General features: G+C 37.8%; 1 protein-coding gene across 1 annotated transcript in view; it reads left to right on the top strand.

The window, feature by feature from the left end:
* Nucleotides 1-5413: 5413 nt before the first annotated feature.
* The window catches only part of LOC133606044 (probable polypeptide N-acetylgalactosaminyltransferase 8), a 38985-nt gene continuing 27155 nt past the window's right edge, over nt 5414-17243 (top strand). Inside the window, exons 1-2 of the mRNA XM_061959561.1 lie at nt 5414-5814; nt 17059-17243. The exon at nt 17059-17243 is cut by the window's right edge and continues 59 nt beyond it. Of these exons, the coding sequence (XP_061815545.1) occupies nt 5655-5814; nt 17059-17243 (345 nt within the window). The 5' untranslated portion in view covers nt 5414-5654. The remainder of the gene's footprint in view (nt 5815-17058) is intronic.

The raw sequence follows: 17243 nt of genomic DNA, 5'->3' as shown, positions 1-17243 counted from the left end.
GATATATAAGTAGGGGGTCCCTGCTCCTTCTCTCCCTCAATATGGGGGTCCTTGGCCTTGAAAACTTTGAAGACCCCTATTATAAAACCAAAAAAGGTAAACGTTCTTGTTACTCCTCCCATTTACTATTTGGCTCGTTGACCAGCGTTGTGTATTTCATATTTCTTTCTGCAGAGCTATTTGTTAAAGAACACAAAAACGTACTTGCTATCAATTTATTTATATATATATATATATATATATATATATATATATATATATATATATATATATACTGTATATATATCCATCCATCCATCCATTTTCTACATACATATAAATATCTATATCTATATAGATAGATATATATATATCGACAAACCCCGTTTCCATGAGTTGGGAAATTGTGTTAGATGTAAATATAAACGGAATACAATGATTTGCAAATCATTTTCAACCCATATTCAGTTGAATATGCTACAGAGACAACATATTTGATGTTCAAACTGATAAACATTTTTTTTTTTTGCAAATAATCATTAACTTTAGAATTTTACGCCAGCAACACGTGACAAAGAAGTTGGGAAAGGTGGCAATAAATACTGATAAAGTTGAGGAATGCTCATCAAACACTTATTTGGAACATTCCACAGGTGTGCAGGCTAATTGGGAATAGGTGGGTGCCATGATTGGGTATAAAAACAGCTTCCCAAAAAATGCTCAGTCTTTCACAAGAAAGGATGGGGCGAGGTACACCCCTTTGCTTAACTGCGTGAGCAAATAGTCAAACAGTTTAAGAACAACATTTCTCAAAGTGCAATTGCAAGAAATTTAGGGATTTCAACATCTACGGTCCATAATATCATCAAAAGGTTCAGAGAATCTGGAGAAATCACTCCATGTAAGCGGCATGGCCGGAAACTAACATTGAATGACTGTGACCTTCGATCCCTCAGACGGCACTGTATCAAAAACCGACATCAATCTCCAAAGGATATCACCACATGGGCTCAGGAACACTTCAGAAAACCACTGTCACTAAATACAGTTTGTCGCTACATCTGTAAGTGCAAGTTAAAGCTCTACTATGCAAAGCGAAAGCCATTTATCAACAACATCCAGAAACGCCGCCGGCTTCTCTGGGCCCGAGATCATCTAAGATGGACTCATGCAAAGTGGAAAAGTGTTCTGTGGTCTGACGAGTCCACATTTCCAAATTGTTTTTGGAAATGTTCGACATCGTGTCATCCGGACCAAAGGGGAAGTGAACCATCCAGACTGTTATCGACGCAAAGTTCAAAAGCCAGCATCTGTGATGGTATGGGGGTGCATTAGTGCCCAACGCATGGGTAACTTACACATCTGTGAAGGCACCATTAACGCTGAAAGGTACATACAGATTTTGGAACAACATATGCTGCCATCTCAGCGCCGTCTTTTTCATGGACGCCCCTGCTTATTTCAGCAAGACAATGCCAAGCCACATTCAGCACATGCTACAACAACGTGGCTTCGTAAAAAAAGAGTGCGGGTACTTTCCTGGCCCGCCTGCAGTCCAGATCTGTCTCCCATCGAAAATGTGTGGCGCATTATAAAGCGTAAAATACGACAGTGGAGACCCCGGACTGTTGAACGACTGAAGCTCTACATAAAACAAGAATGGGAAAGAATTCCACTTTCAAAGCTTCAACAATTAGTTTCCTCAGTTCCAAATCATTTATTGAGTGTTGTTAAAAGAAAAGGTGGTGTAACACAGTGGTGAACATGCCCTTTCCCAACTACTTTGGCAAGTGTTGCAGCCATGAAATGATTACAAGTTAATGATTATTTGCAAAAAAAAAAAAAAGTTTATGAGTTTGAACATCAAATATCTTGTCTTTGTAGTGCATTCAATTGAATATGGGTTGAAAAAGATTTGCAAATCATTGTATTCCGTTTATATTTACATCTAACACAATTTCCCAACTCATATGGAAACAGGGTTTGTGTATATATATATATATATATATATATATATATATATATATATATATATACTGTATTCCTTAAGTCAGAAAAAAAACACAGAGGCTATTTCAGGCCTGTTTCGCAGGTTTCCCTTTCTTCAGGGGAGTTTATAAACTTGTTTTGCAGTTTATAAGCTCCCCTGAAAAGCAGGGAAACCTGCGAAAAAGGCCTGTAGGGATTAAATAGCCTTCGTATGTTTTTTCCTGACCTAAGGAATATTACGCTCTACTCTGGTATTGAGCACTGTTAAATGGATAAACCATAGTAACCTCGGCTAGACACACACACACACACACACACACACACACACACACACACACACACACACACACCTTGGAGATGTACCAGTTTTTAACTTTATTGAGCTATTACTATTGCAGTACAAAGTCTTACTAATTTTGCAGAAAAAGTTGCCAAAGCCAAATTTGTCAAGTGTCTTGATGATAAATTCATGTTCGATCAAATCAAAGGCTTTGTAGAAGTCCAAGAAAAGAAGGAAGCCTTCATCCTTGATTACCTCTGGGTAATCCTGTATGTCAAGTTAAGTACAAGCATGATATTATTCGAAATGTGCCTCCCTCTCATAAATCCTGACTGTCTCGTCAATTATGTATTTCAGAACCAGTTTTAAACATTCAGCAAAAACAATAGCTACAATCTTATGGTAATTGTTTAGAAGGCTAATTGGATGCCAATCATCAATGACTAGCAAATCTTTGTTTGGTTTGGATATAAGGGTAATGAGGCCTTGTGTTAAAGTTGGAGGAAGGACTCCTTTATCAATACCTTCAGAGAATACTTCTAGTAGGAAGGGAGCTAGCTCCTCGGAAAATATTTTCTAGAATTCAGATGTAATACCATCCACTCCAGGATATTTGTTTGATCTATTAATTGATTCCACAACGAGAGAGCGAGAGTTAAAATGTTTGCACTGACAAACTAGAAGAGATACTGCGCTCGCATGAAGTCTGAGGAATCTGTGGAACTACAGACTAGCAACTGCAACAAAAGTATTGATTCCATCACACGGGTATTGGTCCGATACCAATACCCACCTTGGTATCGATACTATCGGCATTTAGATTGATATGCCCACCCCTATTAAAAACATTTAAAATGACACCACATGTGACAACCAGGATAGAGCCCCTGATGGGAGTGAAAAACTGTTAATCCATAAGCAAACAATTCCCACCCTTTAAAAGCTCCCTGTGTTTGTTCTTCTTTTTGGCCCTATGTCCACCAAACATGAGAGCAAAGAAATGTGAACCACACCTTCAGTTCAGCTCAAGTTTTCAAAGAGACAGCACCAAATTATTACAGTAGATGAGCAAAAGCATCTCGATATTAGGAAAACATATGGTGGACTTGAACACTATTATTATGCATCAGCTGGACTTAAAACGTGTGCAATAGTGCTGAGATACACTGTAATAAAACATAATGTAGATTTTACAGTAAAAAAAACAAACTTCCATCTTAGTTGCTGGAATTTTACCATGACATTTGCAGGTTTTTTTTTTTTTTACAATGTATTATTAGAAATGAAAAAATGGTCCCAACATTATTTTTCAGGTGACTGAGCTGCCAATTTTTTTTTTTTTTTACCATACAATCTATGGTTGTTGTTTTTACAGTACATTACTTTAAATGGAAAAAGGCTACCATTGTTATTTTTACAGTAAAATTTATGGTGGCTTTTACACCAAATTACTGTCAAAAAATGTTATTTTTACAGTAACAGTTTTTTTTGTTTACAGCAAAATCTGCGGTTGTTTTTACTGTGTGTAAATGGAAAAACAGTGTTACAGTGGCCAACAATAGCAAATGTACTTGTTAAATAAAACCTCTGCCTTGTTTTTTAATGAATACTTAGCTCTACAATGCTGTATTTTATTGTTGGTCATTTTTGGTCCTTGGAGAGCCAAGGTTTTTTTTGAGGTGGTACTTAGTGAAAAAAGTTTGAGAACCACCTTTTAAGGGATTTAAGTTAGCTTTAGCCTCCATGTACCGTATTTTTCGGAGTATAAGTCGCACCGGAGTATAAGTCGCACCTGCCGAAAATGCATAATGAAGAAGGAAAAAAACATATATAAGTCGCACTGGAGCCCGGCCAAACTATGAAAAAAACTGCGACTTATAGTCCGAAAAATACGGTATTACCAATGTTCTTTAATTGTCTTTAACAGATTTGGATTGTAATAGACTGGTGCCCTCTTATTTTTAAAAGCATTATTTAGTCTACATTTGAACTTAAATAATACTAAATTATTAAAAAATTAACTTTACAGCTGCAAGCCCGTGCAGCGCATTGTGAACACAGCAGGAAAAATGCACACCTTTGCACATTTGTGGTTGTTTTTTTACAAAATGCACATCTTTTGAAATGCACATATTTGTATCCTGTAATTTTTGAATATCTCTATTAAATTTTTTTTCTTATCCTTTATATTTGTATATAGCTTAAACAAATCATTTTTACAGTTAGTACCATGATTTAGGGGCCCATTTCTTGTATGTCCAGTACATGTTGAAAAAGTTTCAATAAAGATGACTATGAACTATTTCAGCAGATACAATATGATTAAAAAACATATTAGTGAAGTAGAAAGTAATAAAGAATTAACAATGAACAATACAATTGAAACAATAATAACACTACTTGTAGTAATAACAATGTCAATAATAATATTTACTTCTATAATCACCATTACTATCATTTCAAATGTAACGATACATATTTTAAATGAATAATGGGATTATAAATAGACAGGTAAAAAAGGAATTCATTAAGTTTTACGCTACAGTAATGATAGGTCAAGCTTAACGGTGCACTGTTTTTTTGAAGGTGATGTGTATTTGTATGAGTATAAGTATGCACACAGGTATGTATGGAAATGTGTTTGCTGAATTGTGTATGTATGTTAATTTGTCATCCTGTATGTGAGGAATCCAAATCAAAGCCCCCTGGCAACCGGAACCTCCCATCCCAAACAAAAGGTGTAGCGCCTGCAGGCAACGTGTAACCACGCAGGTAGGCCGGCCAGTCTTTAAAGTCATCCTTTAGCTCCGACTTCACTTAGTAAAGTATCTTAAAGTCCAATAAGAACAACGGTTGCTTCCTCGCTATGTTTGGATTCTTGTCACCACATTTTCTCGAGTCGATTAACTCGCTCTGAATCTAAAATTGTGGGTTTCACTGTAAAAAGTACTGAATTGATGCAGCTACACCTGCTAAACCTGTTCTTTCATTATATTGCAATTAACGTGTCTTTTTTGCCTGACAATGAGCAACAGCTGGTGACTTGCTGGGGGCAACGTCAGCACACAAGGATGCAGGGAGGGGCCACCTGCAGGACTTCCTGGTCTGATCACAATATTGCATACCTTGTTAGAGATATGAACATACTCAAAAGGGAGCGTTGCTGTGTTCAGTTAAAAGGTCACAGTTAGAGAGCGCGTGCCCTCCCACTTCATTGTAACAGGTTTATCATGGCATCAGAGGTGCGAGACACCTTAAATAAAACCATCAGGTTGTCACTGAGCATGGTCCGAATTTAGAAATGTAGATTTGGGAGGAGGGTTAGGAGGACTGCGATAAAAGGCAAAAGGTGTCTGTCTCTTTTGAGGGTTTCGCTACTTCCAGTCCAAACCAAACTGACGTCCCAATGAGGTCCGGTTGGCTCAAAGGATTATTGCTGGCCGTCTTTGTGACGGCGGCCCTCCTGTTCCTGAGCTCCATTGGAAGCCACAAGAGGGACAACTACGACAACTCCATCAGGGAGAAAAAGATGTGGCAGAAGTTGGAGCAGGGCATGGACCGGCTACGTAAGTCCATCACTTGTCAGTCAGTCAGTTTCTGCCTATTTGGAACATGCATACAATACAATTACAATGTAATACATCACATAATTCCAGTCGTTTCATTACAGCATGTCTGAAAAGGACTAGGAAGAAGCAGAGCTTGTTTAATCCTACCCCTTTTCATACCATAGCAGTTTTAGCCCATGTGTGTCTTCTCTATTTGTAACAGAACAGTGAATGAACACATGAGTAAATAAATTAATATACAATAAGTTAACACATTTAGATACATAACTAGATTAGACGTATAAACATATACACATTAATTAAAGTTCTCATAATCAAATAGTTAAGTAAGTTACTGTATGGTTCTCCTATGAGATCATTCAAAGATTATCATTTTTTTTAGGTTCAAGATGATTATCATAATTCTTCTTTGTACTTTGTGAACAATTCTCATTTGATCAGTTTCTTAAACTGAATCTTAATAGTACTTTGCTTGATTTCCTTGCTGAATTCATTCCATAATTTAATTCGACATACTGATATACTAAAGATCTTAAGTGTTATACATGCATACAAATGTTTTAAATTAGATTTCTCTGTTAGGTTCTATTTCTCCTCTTTTGTTAATAAGAATGGTTGTATAAATTCTTGGGTAGCAGGTTATAGTTTGCTTTGTACATCATTTTAGCTGTTTGCAAATGCACCATTGAATTTCAATATTTGTGATTAAATAAATAAAGGGTGCGTAAGTTCTCTATATCCTTGGATATAGAGATGTAAAAAAACATTTTATTAATACATAATGTTGGATATTATCCAACATTATGTATTAATAAAATGTTTTTTTGTAACATCGTTGATGAATTAAGCGCACATTTGTAGTTATTTCCCCATATTTCTACACAATAACTCAGATATGGTAACACTAGCGAGCAGTAAAGAATATGAAGTGATTTTTGGTCCACAACATATTTTGCTTTATTCATTATTGACGTGTTTCCTGATACTTTGTCGTATATTTTTGACATGAGATGTCCAGTTCCTTTTATTATTATTACACCCACAAATGTGTTTACTTTTACCCTTTCAATGTCTATGCGTATTTGTCTTTCCCTTCTACCAAATAGCCTTATTTTAGTTTTGCAGAGATTCAAAGATTGTTTCGTTTTTGTCAAACCATCTTTTTAATTTGTTCATTTCTTCTGTTATTATTTCTATTAGCTTCTGTTTGTTCTCTCCTGAACAAAACACAGCTGTGTCGTCTGCAAATTGTACTAACTTTATGTCCGTTATAACTTTACAAATGCCGTTTGTATAAAGATTAAACAATTTTGGTCCCAGTATTGATGCCTGGGGTACGCCACAAAATACATTTAGCTCTGTAGACGTGTGTTCGTCTATCTTCACGTATTGCTTCCTATTGGTTAAGTATGTCATGATCCGTTGCCCGGGTCATGTTATGTTGAATTTTGGATATCCTTAGTTGTTTATTTCTGTTTCAGCACCCTCGTTTGTTTTCTTAGTTCAGGGGTCGGCAACCCAAAATGTTGAAAGAGCCTTATTGGACCAAAAATACAAAAACAAATCTGTCTGGAGCCGCAAAAAATTAAAAGCCATATTACATACAGATAGTGTGTCATGGAATTAAGAGGACTTAAAGGAACCTCAAATATAGCTACAAATGAGGCATAATGATGCAATATGTACATATAGCTAGCCTAAATAGCCTGTTAGCATCGATTAGCTTGCAGTCATGCAGTGACCAAATATGTCTGATTAGCACTCCACACAAGTCAATAACATCAACAAAACTCACCTTTCATGCACAACCTTAAAAGTTTGGTGGACAAAATGAGACAGAAAAATAAGTGGCATAAAACACGTCCTAGAAAGTCGGAGAAAGTTATACATGTAAACGAACTACGGTGAGTTCAAGGACCGCCAAAATTAGTAGGACAAAACGGCGCTTGCCAAATACTCGAATCAGTGAAGCATGTTTAATATAAACAGTGTGCTTTGCAACAATTAGGGAGGTTTGTGTCATGTTTGGACTCCTACAGAAACCATATTAAAACAAAAATAGATTTTTTTCCCCTCATCTTTTTCCATTTTTCATACGTTTTTTGAAAAAGCTCCAGAGAGCCACTAGGGCCGCGCTAAAGAGCCGCATGCGGCTCTAGAGCCACGGGTTGCCGACCCCTGTCTTAGTTGCTATGGGTGCTGATTTTCGTCACCTGCCCTTGATTAGTGGTCAGGATGCTCACCTGCTCCCGGTCACTAAACAGAGAGCTATTTATTCCTGCCTCGCGCCACACTATGCCTGGCAGCAGAGGTGGGACCAAGTCATTGTTTTGCAAGTCACAAGTAAGTCTCAAGTCTTTGCCCTCAAGTCCGAGTCAAGTCCCGAGTCAAGACAGGCAAGCCCCGAGTCAAGTCCAAAGTCTCAAGTCAAGTCCTAAGTCCTGCATTTTGAGTTTCGAGTCCTTTCAAGTCCTTTTAACCACAGACTAATATATTAACACAGATTGTGTATGCTTTTCAAACGCTGTATTTATTTATTTATTAAAACAAGTGCATTTTAAATTGCAGGAAAGAAAATTGTGCTGACATTGCACTTTATAATAGCACTATTAACCAGTCATTTTAAACATTAACTCATTCCTTTACAGAACAAACACATTGAAAAATAAAGTGCAAATGTACTTATTTGTACAAAAGTGTTAACATTGAAAAAACATGACATATACGTGAACATAACAAAAAAGTTGTACTTTTTATATGTCAGGGCCCTATGCTGCATTGCATTTGCAAAAGACCAAATTAGCCAAGAGTCTGTCAGTCATTTGTGCACGATGGGGGCGTAGTATGATGCCACCATGGCTGAAAACTCGCTCCACTGGAGCACTGGAGGCAGGCACTGCCAAGACTCTCATGGCCACTCGGAACAGTGAAGGAAGAGTCTTCATGTTCAATGCCCAGAACAAAAGGGGGGAGAGAGTTGTTTTGGGTTGGTGCACTACTTGTAAGTGTATCTTGTGTTTTTTATGTTGATTTAATTAAAAAAAGAAAAAAAAAAAAATATTTCTTGTGCGGCCCGATACCACTGAGGTAAACAACCAACAGTATGTCAGAAAGCTAGCTAAAACGGTACACATATTCATAATATAGTATACATTTTAACTGACCTTTATTTTACTATTTTTGTCTTTTTTTAGGTGGCTAAAATACGCGGTGCTGCTGACCGCCGTCTAACGTTACGTGTGATATATTGACTAACGTAACCCTGCTTAAAAAAAAACACTGAACAAAAAGTATGAATAAGGTAGTGAACTGCAACAGATTCCCGTGTTTACAGCCTCACTGATTTAACTACACAGCAAATAAAAGTCACGTTACTTAGCCAATAAACGTTATCTTACATTCAAAACTTACCGTTCTTTGTGCAACTTCAAATGCCGGACGAAGTTGGAAGTTGTTGCCTCTCCATCAGTCATTTTCGAACCGCATGTGTTGCATACTGCAAACCGTTTTGTGTTGACCACCTCGTAATTTTTATACCCAAACAAAATTATTTTAGGTATCATTTTTTGTTCACTGGCGTGTGGTTTGGACATGTCTTCTTCGTTGGTTGTCCTGCAATTTGATTGGATGAAGCTGTGTGATGAAAACAAAGTAGATCTAATTTGATTGGCTGTTGTACTGAGACCACACCAGCTGACACACGCAACGCTGATAGACAAGTACACAATGAAAAATACGGAGCGCTCCCGAATAACTTTTTCATCTTTGGGTTTTGGGGAAAGTAGCAAGTCATGTCAAGTCATGTCAATTCAAAAGGCTCAAGTCCAAGTGAAGTCACAAGTCATTGATGTTAAAGTCTAAGTCGAGTTGCAAGTCTTTTTACATTTTGTCAAGTCGAGTCTAAAGTCATCAAATTCATGACTCGAGTCTGACTCGAGTCCAAGTCATGTGACTTGAGTCCACACCTCTGCCTGGCAGTCTCGCTCGCTTCATGTGACAGCTTGCGTTTTGGTCTCTCCCACTTGTCACTAGCCTTCCATTGTTCCTGGGTTAAGCTTTGCTTAAGTTTCTCGTGTCATTGGCACGTCGCCCTGATTTCCTGCTGTTAAGCTTCACAATGGGGACTGGCGTGGTGTTGTTGCCTCTTTTATTCAGCGAAATGCACGCATCAGTGGTGTTAATATCGACTTCAATTCCCTTTGCTTGCAGAAAGTTGACCGCTTGTTGCTCCAATGAAGCAGCGTCCATGTCGTCTGTTGTCAACGGCTCTTGCAGAGGATAGAGGATTGATGCGCAGCCCTGCAATGATGTCATTCTCTCGTGTAAAGTGATCCATTTTCTCTTTGATGTCTTCCAAAACACTGATATTCCCCAGATTGGTGATTAAGATGGCATAAAGCTGTTGGCTCAATGCAGCCATCTCCTCTTTGAAGTTCTCTAAATCAGTGATCTCTTGTTGCCTGGCATGCAATGCATTGCATTCTCCTCTTTCAGCTTCTCCATCTGCTGTCTTAATGCCGTGTTGTCTTCACTGAGTCTTCATTTCTGCTCTGAACTTTCTCATTTCTATCATATCATCACAATATTATTTTCTCTCTCTGACAATCTGGCCTTGAAGAGTTGACATCTGTTTGTACACCCTAGATCAGGGGTGTTAAACTCATTTTAGATCGGGGGCCACATGGAGAAAAATCTACTCCCAGGTGGGCCGGACTGGTAAAATCACGGCACGATAACTCAGATTGTTTTCTTTCTTTAAAAAAATAGAACAAGCACATTCTGAAAATGTACAAATCATAATGTTGAGGTTTTTTTACACGTACATGTTGCGGTTAGTAGTATTCTATCTTTATTTGTCGTTATTTATATTTTCTGAATAAAATTATGTGATAATGTTCATCAGTCAACTCAATGGTGTTAATTTTCAATCTACGTTTGTATCAAGACAAATTACAGTATGTTATTTATGTAGTTTGATCATTTTCCTCGACTGGTGTACTAACATCACATGGTTTATTTTGTACATATGTAGCATCATCTACAAAGATACAAATAATTGCTATTGCAACATCCAGTGGACACATTTAGAACAGTCGTTTCTTTCATTCAAAAATTTCAGGTTAATTTTTATACTTAGCAAACTCATCCCGCGGGCCGGATAAAACCTGTTCGCGGGCCTGATGCTGCCCTCGGGCCGTACGTTTGACACCCCTGCCCTGAATGATCCTTTCATGGAGCTTGTTGGCATTGCTTTGTACCTCATTGACATTGCTTTGTTTAGTTCCTATTAACGCTTTTAAGTCCGGTTCCACTTCTGGCAACCCTGTGTTGCTCCGTTGACTTCGTCTTATCACGCTCATGGTTGCTCGGCAGCCAAGTGAAGCCGTTGGTGTTGTTAGCTTCGGTGGCAGGCGGTGTCTAACGTGTTTTTTCCACATACTTTGCACTGGCCAGAACTGTGTCAGCCTTTCTTGTAGATCACTTGTGTGGTTTAGTACTTTGGTCCACAACAAAAATGGACACTTTCCCACTTTAGCGCAGGTGGGTTTACTGTTTACACGGCTATTTTTTGTAACGGGACAGACTACATTTATACTGCAGGCCAAAGTGGACCAAATCGGATTTTTACGAAATCCGATTTTTTCCAGCTGACTGATTACAAGAAGGAACAAGCGGTAGACAATGGATGGATGGATGGATTTTATCTTTATCGACTACAGTATAAACAGCAGCAGACATTAAAACGCTTTAATTTGTTTTAATCAGCCCCTTAAAGGGGAACTGCACTTTTTTTTATTTAAATGTTGCCTATCGTTCACAATCATTATGATATACATAACAACGGATGGATTTTTTTTAATGGATTCTAACTTGTCAATAAAAGTAAATAAAATGCATCTTACAGCAGAGCCAATGGGAGATCCTCTATTTCGCCCACAAAATCCAATAAATAACCATTCAAAAAGCACCAACAATTTTCCATTTACATTTTGTGACTTGAATATTAGCCAAGTATTAGTTAATATTATTTATAGTGGCGCAGTGATCACTTCCGTATGTCGCTATGTTTACATCATTGAGTGGTCTGCTGCTTTCTCGCTTCCCTACTCCTTGTAAGTTGATTGTAGATCATAAACCATGCATCTCACCTGGACACAGGACGTCCGAGTACGAATTCCGACAAGTTGGTACACTTTGACAGCCAATTAGGACCCGAAACTGGTGAGGACGACACGAAAAGACGCTTGGTTCTCCCTGCCTCCCACCCCTTTTTTTTCGTGAGGATTATGAGTCATTCTTCATTCAAATGAGAATATATGAACATTCTATCAGTCGGCATCCTAATGACAGCAGACCTGGCACAGTAAGTGATGTTTTATCATGTTTGTTGGCTCTCATAAAGTCTGCAATGAGTAATAATGAAGAAAAAAAAGCAAACGTTTCGTTTTTTAAATTAATGCTTAAAATGATCAAAATACGTAAATATTAAATGTTATCATAAATGTGCCCGTTACTCCATTACATCATGTATATAAAACCCTAATGGAGGTTAGATGTTTTTTAGGGTCTCTATAGGCAGAATTGAACGGCTCCCATTGGCTCCATTGTAAGCGGACTTTTGATCAAATTTATTTTATATTTAGAATGCGATAAAAAAAATACATCCGTTGTCATATCTTTCATAATGATTGTGAACGGTAGATTCCAAAAAAAGTGCAGTTCCCCTTTAAGTCATCCAGCAGTTATATTATAAAATTATATTGCTGAATAGACCATATGGCTTCTATTTCTGACAGTCCATAAATGTTGACAAGCATACGTAGGACAGAGCTGCAGCGCAAACGCCTTCTTGCTCACAGACATCTCTGCTTTTTCTATCCTTTCTGCACGTCTTTCCTAGGTGTACTAAATAGACCAGTGGTTCTTAACCTGGGTTCGATCGAACCCTAGAGGTTCGGTGAGTCGGCTTCAGGGGTTCGGCAGAGCCTCCGCCGCAGCGATCAAGACACACAAGACTCATAAATTGATTAACGTGGACCTCGACTTAATTAAACAAGTTGAAAAACTTAGTCGGGTGTTACCATTTAGTGGTCAATTATACGGAATATGTACTGTACTGTGCAATCTACTAATAACAGTTTAAATCAATACATTTTCATTCATTCATTCATTTCATTTTTTCATTTATTTCAGGCAATGACATAAAAAAGTACAAAGTTGACAACACATAATATAAATTAATATAGTGCAAAAGGTAATGTATAGTATGTAATGCATGATTGTCCAGTTTTGCCTGAAATCTTGTAAATAAAAACTTATTCCTATCGGCGTATCTGTACAGTAAAGTTAAAATTTGAATGACAATAAAAAAGAAGTCTAAGTCTAAGTATTATGGATACCCCCAATCAATGTTCCCTCTAACTTTCCATCTGATTTGCAAGTGTGTAATTTGTTGTGATTTTGATTTGATTTTTTATTAAGGATCCCCATTAGCTGGTTGCCACAACAACCCACTACTCTTCCTGGGGTCCACAAACTCAATACAATTACAAGTAAAAGCATATAATTATAACTACACAATACAGAAAAAAATAAAAGTATCAATAAGAAAAAAACCCACAAAACTATTTACAGTTACAGAATAATAATTACCATATAAATATAACTACACAATATAAAACCAAACAAAATCATCAACAAGAAAAGTAATTTAAAGACTCAGATAAAATATGACTTTTTTAAAAACCTGTTTACTTTCAATGCCGGTGAGAATTTGAGGCAGGTTATTCCAGAGCGATAAAGATCTATAGTTAAAAGATTTCCGCAAAGCATTCTTCCTGGGACGAGGAAGTACAAAATGTCCCTAACTAGACGCCCTGGTATTATGATTATGTATAGTGCTACTGTGAACTATTTGGGCCATGAGAAAAGCAGGAGTTTTACTACCGGTTACTGATTTGAACAATATCAGAGTATTAGCTGACAACCTGTTCTGCACTGTTAGCCAGGAAAGAGAAGCATGCATTTGGTTCACATTGGTTCTTAGTGAACAACCAAGAACCAGCCTTGCTGCCCTATTCTGGACAATCTGGAGCTTACTGATCTCACCACTTGCAGCAGACGCCCAGACTGTAGAACAATAGTCAAATGACACAAGACTAAACTCTTAACAATCTGACAAAGAAGAGGTGGATCAACAAAAGCAGCACATTTCCTGGAAATACCAACAGCCCTTCCCATCTTTGTAACTATATCACTGGTATGTTTGGACCAGGATAGAGTGCAGTCCAGCATCACTCCAAGGAGCTTGGCACTTCTGACCTGTTGAACTGTTGAAATATCTAGCCTCAGATCCAACTTTGGGTCACAAGATAACCCTTGCCTAGTCCCCAATATAATACATTTTGTCTTTGAGATGTTAAGGACAAGTCTGTTACTTACTGTCCAGTCATGCACAGCTTTTAGTTCCTCACTCAATACTACATTAAGTACACTGCATGATGGTGCAGCATGATATAAGGTTGCATCATCAGCATAAAGAACCAATTTGGCACGCTCGGTAAATCAAGGTAAATCAATGGTGAATATAGAAAAAAGTAAAGGTCCCAGGCAACTTCCCTGTGGAACACCACAATCCAAACTTCTGCTATTAGACAAGCTGCCATTAAGATACACCTGTTGTGATCTTGAGGACAAATAACTCTGTATCCACATTTAAGCTGAAGTATTAAAACCATAACATTTAAGTTTCTCAATTAAAAAGAGAGTGGTCAATCACGTCAAATGCAGCACTAAAATCTAACAGCACAGCTCCAACCAACATAGAATTATCTATAGCATTAACCCAATCGTCGGTCATTTGTATAAGAGCAGTGGACGTAGAGTGGCCCGTTCTATATGCATGTTGAGAGTCAGTTGCTCGCCCATTTGATTGAAAGTAAGCTTGAATTTGTGCATACACACATTTCTCCAGTATCTTACATAAACCAGGTAGGATGCTTATTGGTCTAGAATTGCCCTCATTGAAAACCAATTTGGTATCTTTATGTAGAGGAGTAACCTTTGCCACCTTCCATATATTTGGACACAGGCCCACTTGTAAACATCTATTAAAAATATGACAAACAGGCACTGATATGATACCAGCAGTCATTCTCAGTAACTTAGGTTGTCTATACCAGCTACTTTGTTGTCCGGAAGAGAGTGTAGTAACCTCTCAACCTCACTGACTTCAACCTGATGAAAATTGAATTCACACCCCTTATTATCCATTATAATATTCCTAATGAGGTCAGCTGATTTGTTGTTGTTGGATATCAATCAATCCACTTTATTTATATAGCACATTTAAACAACAAAATGTTTCCAAAGTGCTGCACAACAATATTAAAAACAATATTCAAATATTATCCTTAGCTCCACCAATGACTGAATAAAAACAAAAAATAAATACATATAAAACCAATATAAAATAAATATGATTAAAAACGATTCTAAAGGGTAAAACCAATTAAAACAGTGAATAGAAATCAAAATTTTAAAAACACAGAGGACAACAGTCTACCACTCACATAGTGTTAAAAGCCAGAGAATAAAAGTAGGTCTTAAGACAAGACTTAAAACACTCCACTGTGGGAGCAGTTTGAACATGGAGGGGCAGAGTGTTCCAGAGCTTAGGGCCAACCACAGACAAGGCCCTGTCTCCCCTGGTTTTAAGTCTGGTCTTGGGCACCACGAGCTGGAGCTGGCTCTCGGACCTCAGAGCGCGCGCAGGATTGTAAATTTGGATGAGGACCGAGATATACTGAGGTGCCAGTCCATGTAAAGCTTTAAAAACAAACAGCAAGGTTTTAAAATCAATTCTAAGATAAACAGGGATCTAGTGCAAACTCTCAAGGATTGGGGTTATATGCTGGCGTTTCCTGGCCCCTGTTAAAAATCGTGCTGCCGCGTTCTGGACTAACTGCAACCGGGAGAGAGCTTTTTGGCTAATGCCAGCATAAAGTGCATTAGTCCAGGCGACTTGAAAAAAAAAGCATGCACGACTTGTTCAAAAAGGTTAAAAGATAAAAACTGTTTCATCTTTGCTAAAAGACGAAGATGATAAAAACACGATTTTAAAACGTCATCGACTTGTTTGTCAAGTTTAAAATCGCTGTCTATAGTGACGGCAAGGCTGGTGACTTTGGGACACACATAATTTTGCAATGGTCCCAAGTCAGTGAGGGCCGGACCAAAAACTAAAATTTCCGTTTTTCCCTCATTCATTATTAAAAAAATCTGGGCTAACCAAGCTTTGACGTCGCATAGACAGTTGAGAAGATCTATGCATACCATGCCTTAATTGAGATACCTTGTCAACATAATAGTTATTAAAATGATTGGCAAAGTCACATGGCTTAGTGAGTACATGAGTTCATGCACGGTGTTGGTTTTGTTCTTTGAACAAGGTGATGTTCATGCACGGTTCATTTTGTGCACTAGTAATAAAAAACATATAACTTTGTCTTGAATTTGAAAAAAATAAAAAAATAAAAAAAATGTTTTCACTAAAAAAGGGTTCGGTGAATGTGCATATGAAACTGGTGGGGTTCGGTACCTCCAACAAGGTTAAGAACCACTGAAATAGACGCAAAATAGCGCCTGCAGAACAGTTTCAGCCTCGATTGATCACACGGTGTATGCTACATAATGATATTTGCATTTTCTCCTGCCACCATTGTGGGTGTTATGATGCTCAGCATATATTCTGCATATTCATGAAGACAAACGCGCTAAATGGATCGTGCTCCTTATTCTGCACACTCAAGAGACACACTGTGTTGGGTTCAAGGACAGGGGAGGCTTAACCCATGCATAAATAATTATAATAGTGATGTATTAATATAATAATTATTATCCACTAATGATAATCCTACATGAATCAGATAATCAGAAAAAAGAACGTATAACATTTTTGCCATACAAAATCACGCAGACATTAGAAGCTGCATGCAAACACCTGCATGTGTTCTAAAAAGCTGTTCCACACGAAATTTTGCCAAAGGCCATTTTTTTTATATTTATAACCCATGAACAATGGCATTCTCCATCAACAGGTTGAACCATGATTTAATCTGATTAACACTACTGGGAGAAATGTTGAATCACTTGGTCTGGTTGGAACTCATGAAAGATAAAAAAAAAAAAAAAAGGTGTCTGATATGCAATAAATCGCTAAATGTTGCTTTTACACTACAGTCGACCTGGTGGAGAAACTTGAACCAAAAGAGTCGTCAATCCAGCAGAAGCAAGTCAAAGTAGTTAAGAAGGTGGCGGGGAAGAAACTCTTCCCCAACTCAGGTCTGTTCAAGACGTGGGGCGATGGGATGTCGGAGGAAGAGCAGAAAGAGGCAGAGAACCTGTTCGGCAGATTCGGTTACAAC

The sequence above is a fragment of the Nerophis lumbriciformis genome, linkage group LG05 (genome assembly GCF_033978685.3).
Source record: "Nerophis lumbriciformis linkage group LG05, RoL_Nlum_v2.1, whole genome shotgun sequence".
NCBI lineage: Eukaryota > Metazoa > Chordata > Actinopteri > Syngnathiformes > Syngnathidae > Nerophis > Nerophis lumbriciformis.
Note: the sequence above shows the minus strand (reverse complement) of the source record. Positions and strands in the feature narration are given on the sequence as shown.